The sequence below is a fragment of the Cucumis melo genome, chromosome 9 (assembly GCF_025177605.1).
Source record: "Cucumis melo cultivar AY chromosome 9, USDA_Cmelo_AY_1.0, whole genome shotgun sequence".
Classification (NCBI taxonomy): domain Eukaryota; kingdom Viridiplantae; phylum Streptophyta; class Magnoliopsida; order Cucurbitales; family Cucurbitaceae; genus Cucumis; species Cucumis melo.
In genome coordinates this window covers 11745026-11757207 of record NC_066865.1, presented here as the reverse complement: position 1 = coordinate 11757207, position 12182 = coordinate 11745026, and the positions used below count along the sequence as shown (strand labels likewise).

General features: G+C 34.3%; 1 protein-coding gene and 1 long non-coding RNA gene across 2 annotated transcripts; one reads left to right on the top strand and one right to left on the bottom strand.

Moving 5' to 3' along the window:
- Positions 1-397: 397 nt before the first annotated feature.
- LOC127150809 (uncharacterized) lies at positions 398-2770 on the bottom strand. The gene is made up of 2 exons (XR_007823397.1): positions 2210-2770; positions 398-727 (listed from the first exon to the last, which is right to left on the bottom strand). It is a non-coding gene; the product is annotated as an uncharacterized LOC127150809 (long non-coding RNA).
- Positions 2771-4622: 1852 nt separating this feature from the next.
- On the top strand, positions 4623-10644 carry LOC103499270 (mitogen-activated protein kinase kinase kinase 1-like). The gene is made up of 9 exons (XM_008462234.3): positions 4623-6071; positions 6311-6395; positions 6852-6914; positions 7969-8126; positions 9150-9222; positions 9311-9370; positions 9472-9582; positions 9826-10070; positions 10180-10644. Exons 1-8 carry the CDS (start codon positions 5134-5136, stop codon positions 10042-10044), a joined length of 1707 nt encoding a protein of 568 aa, XP_008460456.1. The 5' UTR covers positions 4623-5133; the 3' UTR covers positions 10045-10070; positions 10180-10644.
- Positions 10645-12182: the final 1538 nt, after the last annotated feature.

Here is a 12182-nt window from a genome sequence, read left to right as displayed (position 1 = left end):
TATACTCACTCTTTCTATGTTTAGCATTTCAGGCGAAGGTAAAGGTAGAGGAAAGCTGGCGAGCGACAGAGAAGGATTTGTGACATGCCATATGGGGACTCAGTTTTGCTTCCGCGTTTATGTTTCAGTGTTTTAAGACTCCGTTTTTAATGAAAATTTAGTCTTCCCTCATTTAAAGAAAGTGTCTCTTATCATTATTTCTTTTTAGTAATGATCTCAGCTTAGTATAAAGAGTTGGGTCGTTACAGTTGACTCAGTTTTGCTTCCGCGTTTATGTTTCAGTGTTTTAAGACTCCGTTTTTAATGAAAATTTAGTCTTCTCTCGTTTAAAGAAAGTGTCTCTTGTCATTGTTTCTTTTTAGTAATAACCTCAGCTTAGTATAAAGAGTTGGGTCGATTACACTAATAAACCAAATAATGTTTAACAAAATGTTTGTAATAAATTTATACAAAACCCAAAAGAATAAATAACAAAAAAATAAAAAAAGTTTGTAACGATAGAAAAGAAATTACAAATGTTACTGTTGTAACGATAATATATGAAACTAAACAAAAGAAAGCCTACAAACGGCCATTACAATAGTACCTCTTAGAAGAGTATACTCAGGAACGACAACGTCTTGCATAAGATAAACAACCTTGTTAACATTTGAACATAAGACACGATATAGAAGGAAAAAATGAAAGAATATTAGGTATACATACCTTCTATGACGACAAGTAGGACCTGAAATCAACATTGAATGAGTAAAGACATTAATAATCAACATGGAAAGCATAAGAAAATGGAATTTTTTTTTTGAATTCGTAGCCTCAGAGTTTTGAAATCCATTCAACATAATAAATAAAATTTCATAGTTGTAGAAATATCAAAAGCGAATGGAAAAAATACAAAAAAGATAGACGAATAAATAGAACACATGTAAATAGAAAATAACAAAGAATTAAGTTTATGGACAATTTACCATACATTAAAACCATGAAATGATAGCAAAAAAGAAAGATAGAAGCATATAAGGTAAACATCAATACAAAAGATGAATATAAGTACATACAAAACAGTTCCTAAGTGAGAAAGAAGGACAAAAGTTAATTGTAGAAGATAGAAACAGATAGAAGAATACAATAGAGGAGGAATGAAATGAAAAACAAGGCAGATTAAAAGGAGAATGAGAAAAAAAATAACTTATGAAGGAGAAGATAAAGACAGAGAGAAGAATGCAGTGATATAGAAGCATATAAGGTAAACATCAATACAATAGATGCAAAATAAGTACATACAAAATAGTTCTTAAGTGAGAAAGGAGGACAAAAGTTAATTGCAGAAGATAGAAACAGAGAGAAGAATACAATAGAGGAATGAATGAAATTAAAAAAAAAAGGAAAATTAAAAGGAGAGTGAGAAAAAAAAGTAACTTACGAAGGAGAAGATAGATACAGAGAGAAGAATGCAGTGATAGAGAAGTGAAAGATAAATGAAAAGAGGAAATGTGATGTATATGTATGAGAAGATGGAAAAAGTTAAGAGGGCTTTAATGAAGAGAAACCAAAAATTAAAGAGGGAAGTAATACACTGCAAGCCTTCCATCAATAAAATCAATGACTGAAAAACAGGGAATCTCTACTTCAACTAACTAAAAGCATAGAAAAGTCCAAGCAGTCAAAAGCTATATATTGGAAACTATACCAAAAACATACAATCTGAACAGATGGAAGAGATAACACAATGTTGAACTACTAATTCTATGAAGCCACATATTTTTAACCCAAAATATCAGTGATACAAGAAAAGTGTGTAATGCACTTGAAACATATTTTGTAAATCTCAAATCAAGCAACAAAATTGATAAGAAATTAAGGGTGGGGTGAATATAAGAAAACATAAAAGCCATTGCCAACATACATTTATGAACAAAACAAAGTAAACCAAGAAAACAGAATGGAAGGCCAAAATAAAGTACACCATACCCAAATTAAAGCACAACAGAATGGACAAATAGGTCTACATACATATATCGAAATAAAAACTCAGACATCAAATCAAACAATGGAAAATCATGGCAATAATATAAGTAAATTATTATAACAAAGAACAGAATGCAACGGAATGCAAATATATACATATATTCCAAAACGAAATCAGTTTGTATTCAAAGGAATGGGAACTCATCATCGGCTAAAAAAAATTGGACTCAAAAGAATCCAATACCTCCCTACTAAGCTCGATCGACAACCATTGGCAGACAACGGTGTTGAAGTGTCTAACTTATCAGTGAAGGAAATTATGAAACGGCAAGCGAAACACCTAGCCGCAACAATGGAACGTCGAGCGGCCAGGAGAAAATTAGAGGGTCGCCTTCAACAAAACGTTTTTGGAGGCAAAACCCTAGATCTGAAAAGGAAATCGTGTTTGGAGCCAATGCAGTTGAAGGGTCGGCTTCAACAAACACGAGAAAACCTTTGGGACTGAGAAAGACGGATGAGAGAGATGTAGATAGAGATTCGGCTTCACAAAATGGGGGTTCATTGGCAAAACGCAACGGACGAATGAAGGAACAAAATATACAGAAAAAATGGGTTAGGGTGTTACGAAAATCGGCAAATGTGGGAAATAAATGGCCATGGTTTGAACAGGGAATCAGGAAAAAAATGGGCAGATGAGGGTTTATGAAATACATTTGAGAACCGAAAAAGGGTAATGAAGGAGATGAGAGAGACAACAAATAACGAAAGAAGGAGGAATTAAAGGGGAGAACCAAAAATGCAAATGGATATGATGAGGGAGAGAACGTAGAACGAAAGAAGGAGAAATCGAAGGGGATAAAGACGGATTGAGCGTAGGGTTAACACGGGTTGAAGACGTAAATGGAGGAGGAAAACCGATGGATTGAGGGGAAGGTGTTTGAGGGTAAAACCGGGATTAAGGAAACGGGTTTCCTTAATCTTAGGCCCAAACCGGGGTTAGGGTTGGGCTAACCTAAGCCCACAGTATTAACCCTAACCCCAAACGGGTCCTTAGTTTTCCAAAAACAGAAAATAAAATTAGTTACCAAATTGATGTGATTTTTGTTTTGAATAAAAAAAAAAAAAAAAGAAAACAGAATTAAAAAAGAAAAGAAAAAACAAAAAGGAAAAATTAAAATGGTTAGAAAACGGGCCTAATCTTTACGATTTGCTTAGTGACATAATTATAATAAATAAGATTATTTGCAATGCGATAGTTATAATAAAATTCTTATAAAGACCAAATTAATGTTGCAATAATGTAATGCAATGAAACAAGTTGTTATTCTTTTAAAAATTAGATGAGGAGAATGTTGGGAAATTGCCAAAAATAGGTTAAAAAAGGAGGGTTAAATGACTTTTGGGATAACTTTTCAAAATGAAGAGTTTTAGGACAATTCAGGTGTGAATGGACAAAAATGCCCTTAATTAAATTTCTCTTTCTCTTTTCCTTTCCCTCTTCCATGTTCGCTTTTCCTTCTCTCCACAATCCTTCTCTTTCGCGTAGAGTTCCCTTTCCCTTCTCTTTCGCGTAGAACACCTGAAGATACTTCGGCCATTCAGTCGCTCCTCTTCGAATCATTCAATCAACTTCGAGTGTTTTCTCTTATTTCGGTGAGTTTCATCTCTAACCCATTTTCAATTTATTTGCTATAAATGTTTGGTTGGGGTATTTGTTGTTAGTTTCATCCATAAATGTCTGGTTTTTGGAATGGACTTATTTTCTGTAAATTAGTTTAGTCAAAGTTTGGTTTAGGTTCTTAGAAAGTTGAATAGGTAGTGAAAAATGAATTGAACTAGAGGATTTAGTTGGGTCGAATAGAGGAGGAGTAAGCAATAGGAATAGAAGGAATAAAGATTTTTTTTTTATCTCGCATGTATCTCGCACGCATCTCACACGTTCCAAACTTTCACTATTTATTTCAAAATAAAATTGGTACACCTCCTAATCCATTTAGAGCCATTCTTTGCATGTTCAGTAAGTCTCTTACGCCCTCATGCTTTATCTCGCACATATCTGACCCAAATAATTGAAGTTACATTCATACAAAATATTCCTAACCCAAATAATGTAACTATATTTTTCAAAATTTTAGTTTTACCTTTCAACTTCAAAATGGATTCAAAGAATAACAGATTCTTTTTCTGGTTAAAATAACATGAAAATTGAATTTTGAACAATTTTGAAATGAAATGCATAGTACAATGATTTTTCTGGTACAATAGGTTATTCAAGAAAATCAAACATTTAACTTTGATAGGTACAAATTTCACACTAGCTTAGCTTACCACATAATTAAGAACAGTGATTTTAGTTTTTATTGTAGAACATTAGGTAAAGGTTTTTTTAGTTGTGAGACAATAATTCTCTTATCAGTTATCAATTTAATTTTTCACAATTTATTATTATTATTTTTTTTAAAAAAGTAATTTTATTGTGTGGAAAACGTGAGGAAGCAAGGAGGAAAGTTTGTGTGGGTGAGTGTATGGAGGGAGTGGGCAAAGTGGGGTTTGAATTTGAGAGGAAAAAAGAAAGAGGAAGATAATGACAGTGATAATGATAAATACGAGAGGATGGTTAAAGAGAAAAGAAAAAAATGTATCCTTATTTCCTATTTATCCAACTTCACTTCACCTATTTAGAAATGGAAATTAAGAGAAAGAAAGGACGAATGATCGTAAGCGGGTGTAGCAAGTGAATACGTCATCGAGAGGAAGAAGAAGAAATCTACTGGACTCGGTATCTGACAAGCAACAACAAAAAGGGGAGGTCCCTCCATTTCCCCAAATTCCCAATCCAATTCGCCAGCCAATCGCCGTCGCCCTCGGCTCGGCTGTTCTTTCGGCTACTTTTACTTCCACGTAGCACCGCGTTTTTCTCTCTCTCCGGCGTTTACCAGTCCAATTCACTACCATCTTTCAACCCTTTTCTTCTACCTCTCTCTCTCTCTCTCTCTCTCTCTCTCTCTCTTCCCAGTTTCCTTTCCTCAAACTTGGAGGCTGATTCATTTGCAAAAGATCTCCTTTTTCCTTTTCCAATTTGGTAATTTTGTTGTGGGTTTGTCTTGATTTCATCGGGAATTTCTTCTTGCCGTTGCCGGTGGGATGTTTTAATGGGCTTGAGTCTCGATGAATCGTCTCCCTCAGTTTTTCTCTCCTAGGAACAAAAGAAAACCCATGGATCCCAGGAAAATCCCTGGGAAACCCAAGCTTGGCCGACTTAATGCGGCCAAGAATATTGATTATGATGCTGCTTCCTCGTCTTCTTCGCTCGAAGATTCTTCTGGGTCTCTTTACACTCGTTCCATGGAAAACCCCGATCCCTCCAGTTTTCGGATTAAAGGGCTTGACGGTGAAGTTGATCTCATATGTCGGACTCTAGGGCTAGCTGGCCCTGACGATTTTGCTATTCCGATGGAGGCTTGGGAGGCTAGAAAGGTTCGTTCATCTTCCGAGCTTCTACCGAGGTCGAGGCTGTATTCTATGGATACCTCCCCGAAGACAGAGGAGATTAGTAAGGATAAGGAAGATAAAGAAATTCAAGATGAATTATGTCGGAGGGTTAAGGATTCAGTTCGAATTAGCGTCGAGCTTTCCAAGACTAAGACCGAATTTGCAGAGTTGAATGAACGCCGGATGGCTACTGCTACTGGATGTAGTTCGAGAAGTGGAATTAATGGTGCCCGGCCTCCTTTACTTAAGCCGCCGCCGTCCATGCGGCTACCAAATTTCGATAATGCTTGCTCTACTTGGGACATTTTGAAAGGTTTTGCTCCATTAGTTGAGGATGAACATCAAGAGGAAGTAGGAGAACGTGTGGAACCTTTAGTTGAAGTAGAAGGAGAAGGAGAAGGAGAAGGAAATACAGTGAGGCCTGTGGAGAACGCATCGCTCATAGGATCTTGGGGTTCCTTCACGACATCGAATGACGATGATTCTTCGAGCAGTACTACGGAGCCTGCAAATATTTCACCCAATATGAGAGGTAATCCCATTATCACATCCTGGGTTTTAGGCAGGCTTCTTGGGCGCGGTTCATTTGGATCAGTGTACGAAGCAATTTCAGAGTACGTAGTGTTTCTTCTACCTTATTTTCATCGGCAACGTTTGTTTGATTTTCTATGGGGTTCTTGTAGATAGGAGAAACTTGTCGCACGATTAATATGACTCGGGCATTTCTGACCTGGGAATTTTCTGGTGGCTGATCTGATATTGTTTTTGCTGATGGGAATGGGACTCATCCTAAACCCACGTCTCAATTTTTGATTAGCTGGAAAATTCATCTGTTTTTATTTCCCTTTTGCAGGGATGGGACATTTTTTGCACTCAAAGAAGTTTCACTGCTCGATGAAGACAGTCAGGGAAGACAGAGTATCTATCAACTTCAACAGGTGATTTACACTTGTTCATGACAACATTTTTGTTATGCTGTAAAGTTTAGGTTCTGTTTGATAACAACTTTATGTTTTATTTTTATCTTTGTTAAGTAAATACTTAAATTCTTAGCCATATTTAGAAAACGAAAATAAGTTTTTGAAAAACTACTATTTTTAGTTTCAAAGTTTTGTTTTGTTTTTTTTTTTTTTTTTTTTTATTTATTTTTATTTTTTTTTTTGTTATGGGCATTGGACTAAGAATTCAAACATTTCTTTGATGATGGTGAAAAAAGTATGCTAAAGAAGTAGTGAGTAAGCTAATTCAAAAACTGAAAACTAAAAACGAAGTTGTTACCAAATGGGTCCTTACCTGTTATGATTTGATATTCTCATCATCTTTTAATGAATGAAGTCTTTATGATCTTATTCTTAATCTGCTTTTCTCACTTCTTCATTTGATTTGTCTTCCAGGAGATAGCTCTTCTAAGTGAGTTTGAGCATGAGAACATAGTTCAGTACTATGGCACACATTCGGTATTGGCCTTGAACCTCAAGAATTGAAATTATTAGGCATTTATAAATCACCTTTGGATAGCCCGAAAAAAATATGCTTGATTAATTTAGTTAGGTTTACTTTTAGTATTTATAAACTCTCTAGTATCTTGGTTGTAGTCTTTTATCATATTCTTCATTTGAAATGAAATCCATTTCCTCCAACTCTGATCTTTCTTCTGGCTTTTTGATAGCCCAATACATTTTTAATTACGGTTGAGTAGACACATGTAGTGTTCAAATCAATGTTAGTTTCCACGGGAATCACAAAAAGATTTAACACTTGCCTAAATTATTATTTGTACCTTGATGCTTATGTTTTCTTTGTTTCCTTTTCACCACAATTCCCCCTTCTCATTGCATCTTCTTTGACCGTAATATTAACCTCAGGATCTCCAATCAATTTTATATGCTTCAAAAGCCTCATGTAAATTTATATAATTTATCTTCTATTGCCTGAAGTTAAGTTTCTACAATTCTTTACAAACTTGTCTGAAGTCGGTTTATTCAATAGTAAAACTTACTTTTAGTGTATGTCGATATATGTTTTCCAATGAACCTGAGTACGCACGCAAAACATATTCACATGTAAAGTTCAAATTCGAAAGGTACTTGGCTACCATGATCCAAACCATCAACATACAGGTTTTACATTATTTGATGCTTTTTTCTGCCAGCATGTGTGAAGTGGTTTGTTATACTAACTTGACATGCCAATTCTCCGACCTTGTCTTATTTTAATTTTCCATATTATTGGAAGTGTGTTGGTAGTTACACTGATGGGCGTGTATTGTTAGGACTGAAAATGAAAAACCACATGTTGGAGCACACATTAATCTACAACTTTTCTGCTCTCTTTTAGATTTGAGCTTTAAATCAAGAAAGATCGTGGATACTTGCATGGCTATCTAGAATTTTCATTCATCAATTTTAGCTAATGGACAATTAATTTACTTTAGGTTTCCTCTCTTTGGGCTAATTGACTAATAAAAAATTGAATATCCAATAGTTAATAATTTATTGATTTTATTTGCAGGATGGGTCAAAACTATATATCTTCCTTGAGCTTGTATCTCAAGGCTCCCTTATGAGTCTATATCAGAGGACAAGCCTTATGGATTCCATTGTTTCTGCCTACACAAGGCAGATTCTATCGGGTTTAAAGTATCTTCACGAGCGAAATGTGATTCACAGGTATACAAGTGAATCTATTATGTAATTGTTTGTGAATTATGCTTGTGAATGAAGTTGTTCGACATCCTGTCCTATCTACCACTTACCAATATTGGACATTTTATGTAATTTTTCTTTTTAATAATTTGTTTGGTTCTGTACACGTATCATTATATTGTACTATGATCATAGCCTGAGACTTCTATGGATCAGTCTGTATTCATTATGTTCATCTTTAATACCATTGCTGTGGATAGGAAGGGGGAAAGAATCTTCAGTTGTCAAGTCCATGCTACAGTTTTTTTAGTTTTCCTAATGAAAGAAGAGAGCTTTTCACCATTTCTTGCACCTTCTGTTTTTAGTATTATTTGATCTTCAGTTGGTCATAGGAAGAACAGTTCAAATTCCTTCTGAAATATATTTAACTCAACTGTGCTCTTAACATCCCAGTCTACCCAATTTTTAAAATTAATTTTGGAAATTTAATAGTCTGTATAACAGCATAACATAACTGTCCTTTATCCATCAATGTTCCCGATATTTAAACTAAAAAATTAAAACATTTTCTTAGTCCTCATATAGATGAAATCAAACATTTTGGGGGGAAATGAGGGGTGTGAGAGAATAACATTGGCCTACTTATGGGCTTATTGGGTAATTTCTGGTGATTTTTTTCTTGTAATAATGACACCAATTGGGCATCTTCTTTTGTGGCCATTTAGTCCTGTGGGGATGTCATCCCCCTCTATCATATTCTCAGTTTGTTGTTAAAAGAATTCCTCGATCTTAAAGCATATGCAACAAATATATGATGCCCTGTATTGAAAATCTGTAAATTTCTTCTTGATGAGATTACATGTAGATTTTTTCTGTTTGTGTCAAGATAATACATCTCAAAACTTAATTATTTCAAATGAGTTTTTTTTCATTCCCTTTTTCTTTTTGAGTATTTAAATTTTTATTGAGAAAAACGTCATATTTATTGCTTTCCTCTTAATGTATAATTATTTTATTTTTTGATCAATTTTTTTTTTTTTCATAAAGGGATATTAAATGTGCTAATATATTGGTGGACGTGAATGGATCTGTGAAGCTTGCAGATTTTGGTTTGGCGAAGGTTTTCCCCAATCCATTTTATTATATCTGTTTTGGCGTTTTTTTCTGGGAGTTTCTTCCCTTAAAATCATTGTTTTTATACTTTTCAGGCAACAAAATTGAACGATGTTAAATCTTGTAAGGGGACTGCGTATTGGATGGCACCTGAGGTTTGCCTTCTTCCTTAAAGTCTCATGCATCATTAATATTCTTAACACATGCTCTAGTATCCTCATGCATCACTCATTTATCATTATTGTGATTTGTGCAGGTGGTTAATGGGAAGAGTCAAGGATATGGTCTACCTGCCGATATCTGGAGCCTTGGGTGCACAGTATTGGAAATGTTAACCCGAAAGCTTCCATATTCAGAGTTGGAATCTGTACGTGTTACCTGTATTCTCCTTCTGTGTTTACAAACTTTGTTTTTTCTGTTTGCTGGATTTCTAAGCTCACAGTTTGAACTGAAACTGAGATAAAACAAGCTAAATGGTTTGAAGGTGTCCAAAAACTTGCCACGCTCAGCTTTCTCTTGTTGATTAGTGATTTCAAACTATTCTTGTATGTTATGATAGGAGATAGGATACCCATTATTTAGTTTCTAAACTGCTTTCCTTTGAATTCAGCATATGCAGGCACTATATAGGATCGGAAAAGGCAAACCGCCTGCAGTTCCCGAGTCTCTCCCAAAAGATGCACAGGATTTCATTCTGCAGTGCCTACAAGTTAATCCGAAGGACCGTCCTACTGCTGCTGATCTTTTAAATCACTCGTTTGTGAAAAGACCAGTCTCCAGTTTATCTGGGTCGGCATCTCCTTATAACAGGCCAGGCAGGAGGATTTAAACTTGTGAAGAAGAATTGATTACAAGGTAGAATTTCTGACTTGGTCGGATGCTAAAAGTTACCATATTTGCATATTTGTTATTTGTTCTCTATTTCATTGGGTTGAAATATATATATTATTTCCTATTCTCTCAGTTTCTATTGCTGAAAATAGACATACATCCAACCGACATGGTTACGTCTCGTTTAGTTGAATGGCTTGCTGAGGAATCAGAATCCAGTTCTGGTTCTTTGCAGAATCTCGGATGTAAAAGCTTGACTTGAGACATTTTTTTGTGTAATTATTGGAATTCAAGTGTAGACGTTGATCTACAATACAAGGGAGGGCAGTCTGCCATTGATGCAAGAATAGTTAAATGGAAGTGCTTCTAGTTAATTGTTAGTTTCTTGGCTGAGAAACAGAGAACAAGAAGAATGTAATTTTGATGATTCAGCTTATGATTGTTTATTTTAAGTTGGTTTTGTTAATTTGCTTAGCTACTTTGCCTGATTTAGGCTAAGGTGTGTGTAACTGTACAAAAGAAGAAACGCTTACACTACTTGTAAAAATTATAATATAGCTACTTCGCCTGATTTAGGCTAAGGCAGTTCATTTCTTTCTTTCTTTTCTTTTCTTTTGTTTTTTTTTTTTTTTTCTTCATTTTAAAAAAAATATTTATGTGCTGTACCTTCGTTCCCCAACTTTGAACTTTGTCCAATTTTTGTTTTTAATCAGGTTTGACCATGTATTATATCGAGACTTGAATTTTGGTCAAAGTTGGACTTTCAAATTTGTTTTCTTGCATTTTGTTACTAATTTCTGAATGTTGCGTCGTCTTCCAATCTTTAAAATTTAATACTTTTATTATTATTATGATATCAGAGAATTTAGGTTTTCATCGGCTTATAGAAGTGGTGGTTACAAAAATGCTTCAAACAACCAGATAAGTAGATAGATTTGCACAAAAATGGAAAATACATATATATTGATAGACTAATCTTTTTTCCTTTGTTGATACTATATGACTTAGTTGAGTACACTTCTGTTAATGTTAAATTTAAACCTTTAACTGCCAAGAAACAATATTTAAATTATATGATAATGTTTTTATTACCCATAAATAATATACTTAGATCGACTAATTTTATAAATTTTAAAATCTGCAATGGAATGTTAAACACATAATTGAAAATTTGAAAATTTATTAAACATAAATTTAGGTATCTACTGCACACTTGAATTTTATATTTTAGAAAATACAAAATACTTCTAAAAGCTCCAACATCAAAGGAGTGAAAGGGACAAAGATCAATATAATTACAATAAAAAGAACAAAATATGAACCAAATAAGAGTTCCAATGGGGTTTTTGGTCAAAAGATTTGGAATTAGGGGTTTGACATTTGAAGCTAATCTCATGTTTGGACCATTGGAATAAAATTATTAAGATTAAAAAATCAAAACCATAAGCTTGGAATATATATATATATATATTATTGAATGTCATATGTTTTAGAAAAAAATTTCACTTCAACCTCTTTTTATTGATCATTGATGATCGTTGACAACAAATGTTAGCCAACTTGACAATCAGCATAATGACCAATCGACAATCACGATAACTGACAATCACGATGACCGATTATCTTAATTGTCAACTTCGGATCATCTTGATTATCGCCTTCGGATTGTCTTGACTGTCGATTATCGATCGTCGATGACCAATCATTTTGATCGTTGATGAAACTTTGAACGTTTTTGTTGTCAAGTAAACCTCTTGATCGACAACGACCAATTGTTATCGTTAATTATCGATGTGGTGCGTCTTGTCATGATGGTCAATGACTAATAGCCATGACCCTTGGCGACCGATTGTAATGATGATCGTCGACCAATCAATTGTCTTAATTAAACATTGACACTATTGACCATCTTCACCATTGATTAACGATTGTCTTCACAAGGCTTCTTACACTCTTTTCAAGGATTATCTTATTTTTTTTCTAATTCAATCTAGAAAATTCATTAGCCAACTTTGAACACCACCCTCAGTGACCATTGTCGATCGACTATTGGGTGTCATTTTTGACAACTCTATTGGCGAACTTCCAACCACCAACTTCGTCAATCGCCTCAAATCTTGAAAAATTAATAAAAAT